This window comes from Danaus plexippus, chromosome 15, assembly GCF_018135715.1.
Source record: "Danaus plexippus chromosome 15, MEX_DaPlex, whole genome shotgun sequence".
In the NCBI taxonomy this organism is placed as follows: domain Eukaryota; kingdom Metazoa; phylum Arthropoda; class Insecta; order Lepidoptera; family Nymphalidae; genus Danaus; species Danaus plexippus.
Window position 1 is genome coordinate 2920060 of NC_083547.1, and position 18554 is coordinate 2938613.

General features: G+C 32.5%; 1 protein-coding gene across 18 annotated transcripts; it reads right to left on the reverse strand.

Annotated features, from left to right (window-relative positions):
- Window positions 1-4284: 4284 nt before the first annotated feature.
- On the reverse strand, window positions 4285-16845 carry LOC116766206 (troponin I). Of its 18 annotated transcripts, XR_009752919.1 has the most exons (12): window positions 16725-16824; window positions 15648-15687; window positions 14430-14447; window positions 13921-14049; window positions 13716-13839; window positions 12207-12307; window positions 10033-10076; window positions 9259-9400; window positions 8359-8376; window positions 6901-6942; window positions 4494-4907; window positions 4285-4421 (listed from the first exon to the last, which is right to left on the reverse strand). XR_009752919.1 is itself a non-coding variant. In XM_061522923.1 (11 exons), exons 2-11 carry the CDS (start codon window positions 15660-15662, stop codon window positions 4857-4859), a joined length of 684 nt encoding a protein of 227 aa, XP_061378907.1. In that variant the 5' UTR covers window positions 15663-15687; window positions 16725-16833; the 3' UTR covers window positions 4285-4856. The 18 variants fall into 18 exon arrangements, 17 of the variants coding, with proteins under 17 accessions (XP_061378907.1, XP_061378909.1, XP_061378908.1 ...); XM_061522923.1 differs by lacking the exon at window positions 12207-12307 and adding an exon at window positions 13456-13556 and having other exon boundaries at window positions 4285-4907; window positions 16725-16833; XM_061522925.1 differs by lacking the exon at window positions 12207-12307 and adding an exon at window positions 12508-12608 and having other exon boundaries at window positions 4285-4907; window positions 16725-16832.
- Window positions 16846-18554: the final 1709 nt, after the last annotated feature.

An 18554-nucleotide genomic window follows, 5' to 3' on the forward strand; every position in this document is an offset into this window, starting at 1 on the left:
TTTTGTGACTACTAAAATAGCGACCGATAAGCCTAAGTCTGTGCTATTCCTGATTTTACTTAGAATAAAAGATTAATGAATAAATAAATGATTTGAAAACGTTTCAATAAAATCACTCATTGTAAAGTGGAAGTTAATTTTAGAACAACACGGATATTGAATAAATATGTTCCACTTGAATGGTTCAAGCTAGCGAAAGGAAATAGAAATTCCGTACAATGTAACGAGTTCTATGTTGTGTCTTCACAAAGTAAACATCCCGGATAAGGATCCTAAGGACTTTGAGAACTATTTCTTAAGGAAAACACACATTCACAAATGTAGACATTACATAGTACCATAAGTTATATCTTTAATAAATTAAACTATTTTGTTTAAAGCCATAACGATTGAATTTAGATTTTTTAATTGCAAATGACTATAAAGCCACAATGACTGAAATTACATCAATATTCTTGTGATAGATATATAAGTATAAACTTGTGAATAATAAATTTTTACAATATTCATGTTATCATGTTCTATGCACGAATAAAGAGTTGTCAAAGAAAGTTTTTAATTAATCGAAATTATATTCAATTAATAAATTATCACTAAAACTATAGGGTTTTCCAATAGGGACGCTTTAACTTTGACAGCTGATTGCGGCCATGTTGTTTGAGTGACAGCTGTCAAATGCAGTGTGTTATATTCATTCCGTCCTCCCAAACCACCATGGCAGGTTACAGTGTCGAGCAGCACGTGCAAATCATAAAATTGTTTTATGAAAATGGGTCTTCAGTTCGAGCAACGTTCCGCGCACTTCGCCCGTTTTACGGTCGCGATGATCGTCCTGCCGAGTCGACTATCCGTCGATTGGTGGACAAATTCGAGTCAACCGGGTCAGTTAACAATCAGCCGGTTCCCGTGCGTCAACGTAACGCGAGATCTGCCGAGAATATCGCCGCTGTGCGCGACAGTGTCCTCGAAAACCCGCGGCAGTCAATTCCGCGTCGCGCACAGGAACTCGGCCTTTCGCAGACGACAACTTGGCGAATTTTGCGTTGTGACTTGAGCCTGCACCCGTACAAGATCCAGCTGACCCAAGAGCTCAAGGTTAATGACCATAGACAGCGCCGTGTGTTCGCTGACTGGGCATTAGAGCAGTTGGAAGTTGACGCCGATTTTGGCAAAAAAATCATCTTCAGCGACGAGGCGCATTTTTGGATGAATGGCTATGTCAACAAGCAAAATTGCCGTATTTGGGACGAGAGCAATCCACACGAGGTTCACCAAGTGGCAATGCACCCGCAGAAAGTGACTGTTTGGTGCGGATTTTGGGCCGGAGGCGTGATTGGTCCGTATTTTTTCGAAAACGATAATAAGACAAATAAATGTAAAACATGAACAAGTTACTTCAAGACGCCAGCTGATATTAAGTTTTCCTTTACTTTAAATTTTTTTTCTTAAATTTATTTGAATACTATTAAAGCGGCTTCGGATTGTACATTAATGATGGACACGTATGAGAAGCAATATAAGATCCCAGAGGATATTTGTGCGTCGGCCTCTAGACCGGACATATTTTTATATTCGCGAATTTAAAAGCGCGTTGTACTCATAGAGCTAGCGATTCCTTGGGAAACCAACATCCCCAAAGACCATGCCATCAAGGTCAACAAGTATTACGAGCTCACTAAGAATATGTTCGTTGTAAATTTGTACGCGGTAAAAGTAGGGGCGAGAGGTATAACAGCCAAATCTCTCTACAACTTGCTAAAAGACTTAGGCCTGCCAAGAACTTACATCAGTTCATTCTTGGAACGTGAGTCGAAGGCAGCCGTAGCAGGTTCGTTTCATATTTGGTTAGGTAGAGAGAGGAGCTTGGACAGAGAAGATGAGCGTTTAACGTGCGTTAGATAGGGGCCCCTTAAACCTACACCTGGGCCGCAAGTCCCAGGCACTGTTGAAGCTCCTCTCCCTGCAACGCGATGGAACCGGCACCAGCACGGTGAATACATGGAATGCTGAGAGGTTTCGTCTCTCTTTGTTTATAAATTTTATAAAGGGAAATAAACTTAAACTGTCACATCACTTAGGCAGTGTAAATTCTTTTATATTTACAAAATATCAAATTAAAGTGATCAATTAACTATGGCTATGCTATGAGAAAATAGCTAAAATTTATATTAGTAAGCCACAAGTTCTATGTTTGATATATTTATGTATAAGGTTCAATAATTGGTTGTAGACAATTGTTTTGGAAGACAGCCAACAAAACTCCAAAGCTCTTTGTTATCTTAACATAACAGCGGTCTATCACTTCGAACTAGAATTTTCTTGTTATTCCTTTCGAACAAGTATATTTATTTTTTTATAAGAAGAAAATTTAATTGATCCATTCAATTAAATATAGATTTTAACTTCCAACTATTATAGGACGAAATGAAACTTGTTAGAAAACAAAGAAGAAATCTTACACCGCATTATCGAACAAGTGCCTCTGGGTAGTCATTTCATCCTCCCAATCTCTTTGAACAGCGAAGCAGTTAGAATAGGAATGGGCGACAAATATATTGGATTTTACCAAATGTTAACAGGAGTATAAGTAAAATAGAGAACCTTAAAAATACCTTTGTATTTAAAATATTGTTTTGAAATTACTTGCTAATGAAGTTTCTACGTTTTCACTATACAATTAGACTAAATATTTTCCGTTTTTCGTTTTTATTCAAGCTACATAGTTTAGGTTGGCATATATAGTTGGTGTTAAAGATTTAATTCGGTCCAAAGTAATAAATTTAAGTAATAGCTTTAATATTCTATACAGAGCTATGAATAACTCCATTACATCGCGAAAAAAATTTGAAAAGTTTAAAATGTCCTGAATGATTAGCATATAAGAAAAGGTCAGTTGTTTTTTTTTTATCGTCATCAAATAATTTAAATTATTGGGAAACTGAACTTCTTAGTTTCTGCAATTCTTTGAATAATCTTAATTAATAGAATGCTTAATCCTATTAATTATAAAACAGATTGCCGAAATGTCGATACCCAACTAATATAATTAATTTATCGTTGTAAGAACAAACCTGGGTTCGAAACCTGGCAAGTACCAATGTGATCTTTCCGAGTCATATGTACTTTCTAAGAGTATTTAGACACCACTGACGGACGGTGAAGGAAAACATCGTGAGGAAACCTGGTCTTATAATTTCAAATTATAAGATTGAAATCGCCAACCCGTCTTGAGCAAGCGTAGTGATTAATTCTCTAACCGTCTCCATGTGAGAAGAGGCCTTTGCTCAGTAGTGGGCACTGATAGGCTGATGATGATGAAAAACGAAAGTAGAATACAATTATCATTCATTTTGTTTAACATATTATAATGAAGATAAAATCACTGAGACATCAATTTTGACGAATAATATTGTAGAGTGTGAAAGACGAAACCCCTCAGCATTTCATGGATCCACCGTGCGAGTGCCGGGTCCATCGCGTTGCAGGGAGAGGAGCTTCCACAGGAGCCAGGGACTTGCGATCCAGGTGTAGGTTTAAGAGGCCCCTATCTAACGCGCATTAAACGCTCGCCTCCACTGTCCAAGCTCCTCTCTCTACCTAACCAAATTTGAAACGAACCTGCTAGGGCTGCCTTCGAAGTAAGTTCCAAGAATGAATTTACGTTGGTTCTGGATAGGTCCAAGCCTTTTAATACTTTGTAGAGAGATTTAACTGTTATACCTCTCGCTCCGACTTTTACCTCAAAACTACGACGAACTTATTCCTAATGAGTTCGTTAGTGAGATAGTAATACTTATTGACCTTTATGTCATGGTCTTTGGTAATATTGGTTTCCCAAGGAACCGTAAGCTCCATCAATACGCGCTTTAAAATTCGCGAATAACCTCTGGGATTTTGTATTATTTCTCATAAGTATCCATCATTATGTAATTAAAAAAAATTGATGAATTTCTAATACATGTCATATAAAATAAATATTAAAAAGTGCTACAAAATTTTAGCTTCATGCTTCATGAAGCATTAAAAAAGCAAAAAAATTTTGGTCAGTTTGTGTGACTATTCTATTTTTATGTATTTTTGTATCTTACTTATCCATAATATAATATATTCGTTTATCTTAAATAGTTTTGTCTCTTTTATTATTTACAACATAAAATCTACGTGTCATGAGAACATTGTTGGCTATTTATAGATGATCTAATAATATTGAAAATTTATACGAAGGATCGTGACACATATGAAGTACCTATTCTACTCCCACTTCTAATACAATACAAACGAAAATTAATGTAAACATAATTTATTATAAAATATTAACATAACAAAATTTTATATTTATACAAATATATAAAGTTCATGTAACTTATAGATTTGATGTAGTTCCGTGGAGATGTCCTATCAAGAAAAATATTATTTTCATGCTGAAAAATAAGAATAGTATTAGAATATCACATCGTATTTAAGATATATATTATAAAATATTGACATCTTACCTTTTGGTGCTGGAAAGAGAAAAAAATACATATAAATAAAAATTATTAATTATCATTCAATTACTATAGAACTATTGTAAAGGTTATATTTCCAATTACAAAACAAAGTGACAGTTATTGTTGCATTTCTCAATTAGTTATGGGATATTATTACTTTACTGTTTTACAATGGCTATTGCTAAAGACCGTGCAAAGTGGAGGAGTTTGAGCAGGAAGGTAGACCCTGGCTAAAGCTAGGATAAATTGCCAGGAAGAAGAAGAAGAATGGCATAAAAAAATCAAGATAATAACAGAAATTGAGAAAAAGTGTCTCCGTTTTTTTTCCTTTTCAGGGATGTAAATAAAAAAAAAGTATAGTGAAATTTATTTTAAAAAATTACCTTCGGCCGCTGGTGTCGCAGGTGCCTCTCCTTCCTGTGAAGTTACGATAAATATTAGCTCACTAAAAATGAAGGAAATCGATAATAAAAATTTATTTGTTATTTTTAAAGTTATAGATGCTTCAGATGTAGAGAGAATGTTGATTGCCAAACATCTGTTGCACAAGAAACCACTCATTAATTGGCAATACGGCAAAGCTTAGTTGAAAAATCTCTATGTCACTACAATTAATATCCCTGGCATGTTAGACCATCGCTTAAATGCTTTTTAGATAGTGGCAGAAGCTTTATAGAGTTACAAATTTATATTTTATTATTGCATATGAAAGTGCTTAGTCAGATCTTATAATCTCTACAATTTCGAAAAAAAAAAAATATTTTTAAATTTAATTCTCAATTAACAGAGTCACTAAAATATGGATGTTCAATAAGCAATTTGTTACAATGAAATGTTCAAATTTCAAGAGACGTATCCAATTTAATTCATGAATATTCATTATGTTAAAGTATCGTTTAATTTGGTGATTTATTGTTTTATACAAAGTCTTTTATTGATTCTGTTAATGCTGTGGCAAAATTAAATTGTAATTTGTCTTTTGTGTAATAAAATTAAGGTGAATTGAAAGTTGTGTATATATTTTTGTTGTTGTTTTTACTGGTGACATGTAGAACTATTGTCTAATAGCCAACTAATGAAGCATAACTTATTATGGGGTTAAAGTTATGCAAACTCAGTAGATCAGTAGTAATAGTCATGCTTGATGTATTTTATATAAAACTTACCGTAGGCTGACGTAACGACAAAAAAAATTCAAACTTTCGTATCAAATACATGTTTCAACGATAGACAATTTTCTTACTTGTGAATTTTGATATGTGTCTCACTTATTTACAGGCAAACAATGCTATAGAGGGTGCTATTGATTGACTTTCTGCAAAAAATCTTATTCAAAGCGAACTTATCTGCCACAAAACTAAGGCAACCAACTGGCCTAGCTCAGCGGATTAGCTAGTTAAAGTAACGTTAAAGAGGCCACATATGCTGCAGAACCGACGGCCTTTGGTGGCAGATTGGTTCTTAAATGGATATCGTAAACCGGTTAATAGTGTAAGAAGCTCTATAGATAGGCAAGACTATCTTTTACATAGGTAGCGGGCAGAGATTGGAGATGAAAAGCTGAAGAGGCGTCCAGCTAAGTGGCGAGTTACGGGAGAGGCCTATCAGTCCAGCAGTAGAGTGATTAAGGCCGATAATGATTATAGTAAATTTTTTTATATAGTATTTAAAAAGTATAAGTCAAGAAACTTTTGGATTACTATTATAATTTATATTATCCATCACTTTTCCATGTTTCTTACATTTTTACGGTCAATTTATTTATACCTACCGGTTGTAAAAAATCCCGATAAAGAAGTCACTTATACTTTGAGGAACAAACATTTAGGGAAAAACTGTACATATAATACTACACAAACACTCCTTAAACTAATATCTATATATTATCAATAATGAATATTACGATTTTTTTAAATAAAAATAGATGCATTAAATCAAATATAAAGATTTTTTGTGTAAGACTATTCAAAGGAGATGTCCTCTTATATAAAATATATAAATATATTGTTTGATGTTATAAAATAGGAAGACACAAAGGTATTTTCATGATAAATGTAGTTTCATTCTATTAACGACATCATTAAATTACAACCCTTCAAACAACAAATATGAGTGAGGATAATTGTGCAGGATAATTAAAGGTACACAAGGCAAATGATGTAATCACATGTAATTTAATACAGAATTTAAATTTATTAAAGTATTATTAACTTACAAAACATTATTTTAATAAATAATTATATTTGTTTTGGTATCAGAGGTGTTTCAATGTAATGGAGGAATATGATCAGGGATTCTCCAAAAAGGGGAGATACGATCAAGTGTGACTTCAAGTCGAGATATTACGTCACAAATAGTTTTTTTTTGTTTTTGGGGAAACACTTCATGCCTCAACCTCCTCCTCCTTTACCTTCTGATCGCCTGGCTTGCCCTTGGACCAGTCTGGTTTTTTCTGTGGAAACAAAACACCAGTGAGACAAGATTCATATCTACAAGTTCATTGACAGCAACAAACTATTCAATCAAATTCAAATACACGCTGTCAACGAAATAATTTACACCGTCGTACACGCATCAATAACACGTCAAACTTTCAATGTACACAGCCTTATTGTGTTTTATTTGTTGCATAAATAGTGTAAAAACACAACTTGGCTGTTTACAAAAATCAGAAGACTTTATGTACAAAAACTTAACTATTTAAGCCGCATCACAATAAGTTGCACGACAACCCGAATACATAAGAATAAAAAAGAAAAGTATTATACAAGGTATATGTTTTTTGTACAACTGAGTGCGACACTTTTTATGTGCCTGAACTATAAATAGTGAAAACTAATTATAAATCATATTACAGTTTGAGAAAAACGTGGAGTTAAATAAACATTTTCGGTTTTATATAGCCACGTAAGATGGAACGCGCAGTTGTAAAATCGGTATCTCTTAAATTAAAAACAACTTTATTAAAAAATATATTAAATTATACAACCCAATGTTCAAATGAAAATGTTACAAAACATTTTTAGTATATAAAATTTATAATATAAATAAGTCATTTAACTAGTTATAATTTGTTTTCACTTCTAAACTTAAATAATCACTGCAATATTTCAGTTATTCTATTCTATAGTGCTTTGTGCATTCGCCTTATGGGACGTGATATTAAAAAGGTAAAATTACGTATAACAAAATATAATATACATATCGTAACAATGAATTAAACGTGAAGAAAAATAAAAACATAATTTTTCTTAATCACTTGTTTCATGATCAAAAAAGAAGTTTGTCTCAGTGCTTTCATAAGACAAAACGGAGATACCTTTGAAGGTTTACAAGATGTTTAGAAATAGATAGAAGAATACAGCCAATAAAATTAACGAATGAAGTAATAAATCCATACATCGTTTGAGATGCATTAAGCGTGGAGACGCTGTTTGGGAAAAGCCTATACCAATCCAAATAGTAAGCATACTTTTGAAGTAGGTAACCAGAGATACTGTTAACCATCTGAACAATTGTTTCTATATTAGCTTTGTTAATTAAAGCTATATATAGAAACATGTATAGCTGATATATTCAAATAGTTAACAAATAAAGACAACGATATGTACAAGAAATTTTGAAAAAATATCATATCGACACACGATAGACTTCAGTACACTCCAATTTAAGAAAACTCATTAAGTGCGTTTTTCACACGCTCCAAAGATAATTCAGAAACTTGACAATCATAGACGATATTGTCAATATTATCTCAAATATATGAATATCAAACAGCCAATTACCATTACGAATGGTTTGATCTAAGCTGTGCTAACATGCTACTCGTGTCTCTAAATAAAACTTTTTACTTTTACTGTCGTGTTACCTTCGCGGGAGCAGGGGCCTGTAAATATTATGGACTTTTAAATATATTTCGCCTAAAAACACGTTGAACGTCCTGTTAAGAAATATCAAATTACACAAAAGTATCCTAAGAAAATGTGAATGTTACTTATTGCTGTAATAAATAATTAATCAATGTGATATATAATGTTGTTAGTAAAAGATGTGACAAGATTAGCAAGGACAAGAATCCTGAGCGAATGCAAAGTCAGGTCAATATGCGAAGCTGTGATTGTTTGATATTAAAGTTGTCCGCTAAAGCTTTGGAGTTCCAATTCAAACACAAGATACAAAGGGAAGCTTATATACGCGCTCATAAATTGTCTCACCTCGTCTCCCTGAATATTGGATTCATGGGATTATAAACAACTACCAAAATAATTACAAATAGTTTATTAAAATATATTGATAATTAAAATTAAACAATTTATCCGGGATATGATGGAAAATGGGTAGAAGGTAATGACGCTAAAATCACTTCTTTCCGATAGCCCAATCAGCTTTCTCTGCCTTCTTGGCCTGTTGGATAGGATCAACAGTTGTATTTCATTGTTTTAACTATTCTTAGATTCTATGAAATCTCTACATTTTAAACTAAACTCTATCATCTGTTGTCATTCAGATTAAAGGAAAGAAGGTTAGTATCTATCTAGTACCTAAGTATATGTAACAGTTGAAAATGAAGAATTTCATACATACTAAAATTAAAATTAAAACCTATATATAACATGAAATAATAATAGAACGAATAAGAGAAAAAATATGTTAATAAGCTAAAAAAAATATTAAGAACAGAAAATATTGATGATAATCAAATTATAAAAATAGATCTTATTAATTCATTAAAATAGTAATAATTAAATGAAATAAATATAAAAATTACCTCTTTGTCTTCTTCTTCAAGGGTGAATTCCTTCTTTTTGACGACCTTCAATTGGTTACGGAAATTGAACTCAGCGGCCTTCTTCTGAAGCTTAGCGAATTTGTTCTCGTACTTGGACACCTTCTTCAGTGTTGGTTTAACGCTGATATCATAAATAGGAATTAAATAATGGTTATAAAGACATATAAATATTGATATGTTTATATGATGCATTTTGAGAAGCTTACGAGGAAGCGTGTCAAACCTATGAAGCCTTCATATATCAACCTTTAATATATCTTTATTAAAAAGATGGAATGACTATCAATCAATAATTTTTTTCAGCATGAGAGCTTTTCTTATTAATATTACCTGTATACACAAAAACTTCGCGGAACCCGATAATAATGCAAAATTATTTCAAAAATAATATTTTGAAATCAATAGGAATTGGTCCCCGACATTTCATTACTTCCCAAGAATTCTATTGAATCGTCTGAATAGTTAATAATAAATGTGGGATAGGAAAGTCATCATTCAATTGGTATCCCTTTTCCGATTTTGCCTTATTTTGCATAACTAAATATATAAATTATATTCAAGATCATAAAGATTACATATCATAACATACTACGGTCATTTTCGTTATTTTATCCTAAGCTAAACACTATATTCACTTTTTACTCAAATTCATAAAAATCAGCATTCGTTTATCATTGCATATCATTAATATATTTTTAATAGCTTCTATCAAAGTGAGAATATTCAAATATATATAAATAAATGGATACTTACAACTTGCCTCTGAGGTCATTTACTTGAGAGTTCAGGTCTGCGATCTGATAATTTGGAATAAGTTTATTAACATTATATAAGAAATATATTTTAAAATACAATAATACATACAGAACATCTAAATTGATGTATGGGAAGTAGATGTGAACGAGGAAAAATAAAAAATTTAAACAAATACAGTAATATGTAAGGGAAAAGTATTAAAGAAAACTAGACAAGTTTAAAACTAATATGAAAATAGTCCAATAAATCATAGTCAAAATATATGAAAATAGGTTTCCATAGATTGAGAGGATAACACTTGAAAGCAAATAAAGACTAGAAGCAAAACTAACATGCAGTTGACTTAAAATAAACAAGAAACAAACAATTAAAGCAGTGGTATTGAAAGAGAAAAAACAACAAAAGAATAAAATTATTATGATAATAGCACAGAATAAGATAGGTAGAGAGCTGAGCGTAGATTAGGCAGTGTTATTTGCGAGCTGTAGAACAGTTTTACAATGTAAGTATATACATCAATAACATATATATATGATATTGAACCCAATTTGTTGTATGCCTGTGCTCTTCACCTAAAATGTATCTTACTCCTGTTTCCATCTGCTTTATTACGTGCATAACCTACAATGTGCGATGTGGTAACTGGTCATCTACAGCACCTGTCGCCTAATATAATAAACTACCAACCACATGTGCGAAATATAATACATGTGCAAATAAGAATAGCGCTGCAATATTTCACATCTTTGAATGTGATGATTCACGGGGAATTGAAAACAAAATTAAAAAAAAATGCAACATTAACTTCAATGAACAGTCGTTATCTATGAACCAATCTTAATAGTCTGTATAAATATAGTGTTTTGATAATACTTAATATCAAAGCAGTAATATATTGAGCGCTACGTATATTCGTTTACTTTAATGTACATATTGTAATACATAAATTCACACATCAATATACTAATTACGTTTGTCGCAAGTGTGTGTTGCATTTTGACGGTGCAAAATCGATCAACCTTAAAATGTGAGTATAAATGTTCGGTGATTTTGTATTTTGAATTGAATGTGAACACCATGACTCAAAAATATTACGAATATGTATCTAATTGAGAGCACCAACTTTACAGAATCGCTAGGAAAGGAAGGGATATCATAAACCACAGCATGGCACTTTCAATTCTATTAACACTCGCTGACCAACAATTGCATACGGGTCCCACAAATGGTCACATATATCTTAACAACCGAACACCCAAACCAATCGCGCGTAGTGACACGACATACATGAAATGTTGGAGATTTGGAACAAGAAGTTTCACTTACACTTACATGCACTTGCGTGTGCTAATAAAGGAACTGATCCATAGTTCCAATTTATTAACGGTAATCTACTACTACTTGTCATAAAAAGAGAAAATTCAGTAGGGCCACTAAGCTCGCCACCACACATGAAGCGTTAAACGGTCAAATGCAGAGACGGTTGGCAGGTACTCGATTAAGGCTCCAGCTTCCAGCAGTATAAAATAATTAAAGTGCCATACTATCGGGAATACATTAATTAGGATCTGAAGCTCTTTGTTACTCATTAATATTGTTGTAGGTCATGCAACAGCAAAATTATAACCACCGAAATAATTAAATTTATCCGATAATATTGAAAATCATTATATTGTTATCACTATACTTTCCGAAAATAAATGTTCTCTTATCGAAGTATTTACTAGATTTCATGAATCAATGAAGACTTGATAAATGTTATGCGACATGCAATATTAGCGTTACCCGTAAATAATGAATGACTGCAGTGTTCACTACGCCAATGACTTTAAAAGGCGTTAGTGTAGTTAATCGTGTAAGCTCATTGTCGGATGAAGCCGCCCCGGGAGGCGGCAGGGATCGATTTTGCACCTCTCCCCTTACCATGGCTGGCAAACCCAAGCCGTGAGGAGTCCCCGCGACAACCCTCTTTTTAAATGACCAGGTACACACCTGATCTCCGAGTACACCACTAACCCGCGCCTCGACCGTTATTTACAATCCAACAGCAAAACAACCGAAAACTTACAAAGCATTATATCAATGTGTAAAAACGAATTGTCACACGCGCACGTTTATTACATTATCCATGACTGTGATATTCACAATGGTCATAAAGTATTGGTCAATACCTCATAATCTCTTTTCCTGACTTCGTGTTCCAAATCCCACTTCTGGCCCTCACACACATACATGCGGTCATAATACTCCTGTATTATACTCTTGAGCTTTTCTATAGAAAAAGGAAAGATAGATTATTTAGCCGGCACAATGAGCATGGGCATCTGTGTAAGTGACCTGCGATTGTCGACGGAGCGACGTGTGCATGTGTGCGGTGAGCCGTAAAACTATCATGTCAAAGTCGTAAGAAAACTAAATCAATATCAACTCATATCACGTCATATGCATTCCCAATCCTAAAATGCAGTTTACCTCCATTTTCTTAATTTCGATTGCTCGTTCTAGTTCAAATTTATCCCCCTCAAGGTTGTATATCCTATGCCAGTACATTTGACATATCGTCTGCAGTTCCGCTAAAGAAAAACAATCATATTTTAAAGTAAAATAAAATTTTGAAAATATCTGGTTTTTCCTTTTAGATTTCGTGAGTGTAGGTCCTGGTCCTATACGTCTGAATATGGAAGCGCAAGCGAAGCTACATGAGAAATATAAATGGGCATCTGATGGACTATTTGCAATAATATTATTTAACTGTTAACTAAATTAGGGCGACTTTTCTACATCAATGTATAGAACGGAACGATGTTATTTCAGCGAATTCAAATCTATATTTGTTATCCAAATTAGTCAAAATTATTAAATCCTCTTAGCTTCCTAATTTATACATTATAAGTTCGCTGCAAAAACAAAACAGTATTTTCTAGTCACATTGTCGGCATGAACTACTAAAACGCAGAGCGTAGCATAAATTGCCTATTGTCCAAAGCAGATCAGACCTCAAATGCTCTGCGGGCAACTTCCATCTCGTGATCGTACTTCTCCTCTTCGAGTTTCGCGATACGCTGATGATAACCGGTAATGATGCTCGTGAGAGCCGCTATAACATCAACCACCAGTTACTCCGCTATTAATACTACCGTAACCTTTCCCTCAGTATCAGTAGAAGAGCGATGATATAAATAATGTAAGTAAAAGACAAAATAGAAAGTTTATAAAGTAAGGCAGTAATTGGCACGAAATGTTCATTGCCTACGTTTTAAAAGAAAGACTTAACAGAAGGATCAGCAAGGGATCTTATAATCCGATGTTAAAAAATCGAAGGAGAAACAACACGTCACTTAGCAGCGTTAAATGAAAAAGATTTGTAAGTTTTGTAAGTTTGTCAAGAAAGAGGGTCCCCGGCGAGGCTCATTTAACTACCTCCATATCTTTTCTTTTAACGATGTATTCCAGATCAAACTTTTCATCTTCAAGCTTGCCGATGCGGGTGTGATATTCTTTGCAAACCCTCGAAAGAGCATCTACAATGCGAATAATTATATTACAGGGTAAATGTGTGGCAATTACAAGTCTCCGTTAATCGCCTTCTTGTACAGTGTATAAGGATCCTATTTACATCGCAGATTCGATGTGATGGGGCGAGTTCACAAAATCTATATGCAAACATCTACAGTATTTACCTTCGTTAGCATCGTCAACGTTCTTGGGTTTACCGCACCTCTCCTCAATGATACGCCTCCTCTCAGCGGCTTTGCGTTCCTGTTCTTTCTTCAATTCCTCAGCTGCTTTTTTACGCAGGAGCAACTGTTGTAATAATTTTTTATATGCATGTATATTCCAAAAAATATCCCTGTTAATATTAAAAATTATTAAAAAATTACTTACCCTAAGTTTCTTCTTTCTCTCAGGAGTCATGAAACCTTTCTTTGCCTTCTTGGCCTTGGAGGCTTCCTCCATGCGCTTGCGCACCTCAGCGCGCTTGCGGTCGATCTCGGCCTGTTTGGCCTTCTTCGCCTGGAGATAGTTCGTGTAATAATCATTTTGATATGTAATGAGTCAGTTTTGTAAATGTTAATAAATTAATCAAAAATGTTTCACTATATTGTGGATCCCGTTGAGTGTTATATCCTATATCCTTTATGAGACTACGAAAATAACAAAGTGATTAAAAATATATGTATAAATAATCTCAGTAGGTATGGCACCGTATCGTATCGTAAAAATAGTTTTTTGGAATTTAATATTTTGTTAATCTACTATATCGTACGATGAAATATTTAAATTCTAAATTCTTATTAATCGTGTTTTTATATTTTAATGTTATATGTATTTTGTTTGTGTTTCTATTATTATTTATAGTATTTCTTCTTTATTCGTGTTCTCCTTCACTTTACCTCCTCGAGACGCTTTTTCTGTAAAAGGAAAAGAATTTATTAGTTTTTTGCTTGTTTACTAACGGTTCTATTAATCTGTGTTTAGACTGAAGCATTTGCAAAATAATTAATATCTCAGAATCTATTTTCTGTAATGATTATTTATTAGGTATACGAATATTACGCTTGTTTTGCTCTGGCAGTGCTGCGTGAGATAGTGACTTAGCTGATATTAATACATGACAATCCTTATAAGATATTAAAATGCTTTTAATATGAATATCAATAAATATATATAAAATATTAATGCAAACGACACTATAATTCGGTCTTCGATTAACACGAAATTGTGACTCATTCAAATATAACAAACGTAATAAAAAAGTAACCGATGAACAAATTAATTTAAAACACCGAAAAACTCCATAACAAATATATTAAATAAAAACAAAATATTCGTTGGACTAGACATTAAAATTTCATTAAATTTTCAATTTGAATTAATTTATTTAAAAAGCATTTCTAATATTATTATAAGGACTGCGTTGATTAATTATTATAACATAAAATATTTTTTCATTTCATTTTGTTATAAATTTACTTTGAATAAATATTTACTTTTTAAAAAGAGATATTTAACAGTTTAATAAATAAGTACATATATTGTGTAAGCCTCGTGTGATGTGCATTGAGATCGTTATAGTTAAAATTGTAATAAGATATTAAATTAACTAGTAAAAGCCATTATTTCGGAGCCTTACAACGGAACCAAAACTTACTTTACTCTACATATAGAATGTTTATTTAGCTCTGTAAAAACTGTGGTTTGTTCATCATTAATGTATAATTCAAAAAAGGTACACAAAAGGTACACAAAAGGTACTCAAATTTCTGTGCATAGTCATGAAGTTTATTTTTTACATAAAATAAATATATAGATATGTAACTTCATCTTTTTTGTATATTAGGTGAATGTTAATTAGGTTAGATAATTACCTGAGTCTCGAGAAGATATAGGACTCAATACTGTAGTTGTCATCAGAAAACACGATGAAATCCCAAGTAGGACGGCAGGAGATGAGCGGGTAGAATGAAAAAAAATATTCATTTAATTTCCAAGATTCAATAGATGAAATAAAATTTTGACATAATAAAATATTACCTGTATTTATTACTTAAATGTCAAATTATTTCAAAAAGTAAAAATTAAAATAAAGTAAATTGATTTTCATACCTCACTTCGTCATCCGCCATTTTGTGTAACTGTCCTTTAGTGGTCCTGAAAAATCAAGAAATTTTCAAGGTCATCAAGTATTTTTCAAAGATTCTGATAAATATTTATGCTATCAAAATCTTAATGAAAAGAGGTATCAAAGAAAGGAGTGTGTCTTCCACAAAACAAATCTTTATATTTACGCCTTATTTATAAAGTTAATTTCATCACAATTTAAAGTGCTATTTTAAAAAAGCCATTCCTCTGGAATAGTTATTTCGTGCTCAAATTATCTCACATAAACGTCACATACATATGTTACTTGAAACTTTTTGGATCATCGCCAAATACCTGACGCCAATGATATTTGATATTTCCTCCAATAACTCTTTCTTTGGTCATTACTTTAAAGCTAAAAATAAATCCGAAATATGTAAGTTTGCAAATCTTGACCTAATTATGACCGGGAAAGATATTTTTATTTAACACATCTAGGATTCTTTTAAATAATATCCGTAGGCGTGTTGCTCGGGTAAACTCGTAGGTCATCGGAATATTTCGGACGCGACTGAAATAGGTTGCCTTGCACTCTTGCGCATCCTAATTTGGTCGCCGGCCACCCGACTTACGTTACAAACTTTTCGGACGCACAGCTGTTTGGACGTGTTAATTTAGAAATCGAATTAAACTTATGTATAACAAAAACTTTTTACTGCTATTTAATTAATCAAAACTTTTTTCATCTATTCAAAAGTTTCATACGATTTGAAACAGATAATTGTTATTTTTTAATTGATAATAAACAAAATTATTAAATATTTTCATTCATCCAACGCGTATTGATATACTAAACTTTTAAGATTTAAGACTAATGATATATTCATACTATAAATTCAATTAGGTTATATTCATTGATAAATCCCGAATCTGGATCCACTTCATCACGTTACAGCTAAATATATCTGTGACGTCCGAAAAATTAGTTACAAAATACAGTTACAGCACTTTCTTTATCAAAAAAAAATCCAGCACTAAGTCATGCCACTATTATATAGCACTTCACTTATTCACTCAATTAGTTAGTATAATATCACAGAACTCACCTAGCGCAAGATAAAGAAGATGGCCCTACGGATGTTCAGCCAACACGAGTCGCAGTTGCTGACTGGCGGTAGGCGGGCGGCATGGTGCGGCGGGCGAAGCGTGGGCGCAGACCAACCTGCCCCCGCTTCCCCTCACCACAGCCAGCGCCCAGCCAACACCTACTCCTGAAGCTCCCCTGCTTACAGCACAGACATTTTTAGAGCAGTGTCGTTTTGACACCAACACAGAAATAACTAGCAAGCTCTGGTTCGCAAAATCGGATACTTCATAAACAAACGCCAGTCTTTATTGACGATTATAATATTACACAGATTTATATGATGATAGCTTTAGTGTTATGGTTTTATGTTCCTGAATATTATGCTATGTGAATTATATTACAAGCCATCGCCGTGTTACAATACCTATATAGGAAATGTTGGACAAACAATTATAAATAAAATCAAAGAACTTTGAGTAAAGTCTTCCAAAAATTATCCATCTCAAAAACACTGAATAAATCAACGTAGTTGTCACAGATAGCTGCAAGAAGGAATAATTACACCAAAATGGCAAAGGAATCTGAATTTATTTCAATCAAGGACTATATTTTCGCATATTATAATTTAGCTCATAATAACTTGATAAGATTGTGCTACTTATGATTACGACAGTATTTTAATTTGAAAACAGATAACTTGTATTTGGAAATCTCTTTTTTGATGTCATTGAAAAATCAATAACAACCATATGGCCCTATAAGTTATATATCTTTGATGATGTTGCTTAGTAATTCATTTCCACCTGTGATTCTGACCTGTTACTTTTTTAAACATACTCTTACAAATTATAAGTAATATTAGTAAAACAAAAACATATAATTTTTAATAAATATCAAGTTCTGTGTATATAATTGTAGTGAATATTCAAAGTTCTTCTGCAAACAGTCCAAGCATCAACATTAATTTAACGGTAAAGCCGTAGTTACACAACTACCCGTTAAACATTTGTTTAGGAAAAGGTAGTTTCTGTACTACTTGAATACGTGATGAGAATACTAAAATAATGCTTTATTTATCAGTTCTCGCATCTCTTGACAACAACTTTTGTATTTTAGCTTGCAAATATTAAATACAGCATCGATTGTTTCATTATTATTAAAAATTATACTATAAATATGTAAAAAAAACAACGAAATTTTTCACTAGACTTTATACCCTTAAAATTTTATTCATATGAACCATTTAGTTGGTTAAGATTTATAAAGAATTCAAAATAGTTCCACATCTTTTGCCTTTGATTATCATTATTATATTCAAAACAACTTTCCCCTATCATCATCATGATCTAATAAATAAACATTTTAATACTTAAAAACCGAATAAAATTAAAATTTGAAAACTAGCGTTTGAACTTCTCTGAGACTAAAGATATGCAATAACCTTATATGGCATACCCTTTGTGATAGAGATAGTTCGTAAAATTTTCCCTCCCTTACTGCTTTTTCAGATCTCTTAACATTTTTACAACCTCACATAAATAGAATTTGTGCTCGGGTTGAAAATGGTGAAAGCGTTTCAAGAACTACAATGTTGTGAGGGACGGAAAATTCGAGGGTGAACATTTTTACCACTTCTCGTGTTTAAGAGTACTTAAACAAAAAAAAACGTAGTATTCTCAATAATACTTCGAAGTCCATTACATAAATATGTGTCCAATATATGTAATCTGTAAAAAATATTTTTTTACAAAACAACTTATGGAATATATTCAAAAAATTAATAAATATTTCTTCATTGTTTTCTCTTTGAATTTCTTTTTTCTCCTCTTAAAAAAATATATACAGGAAA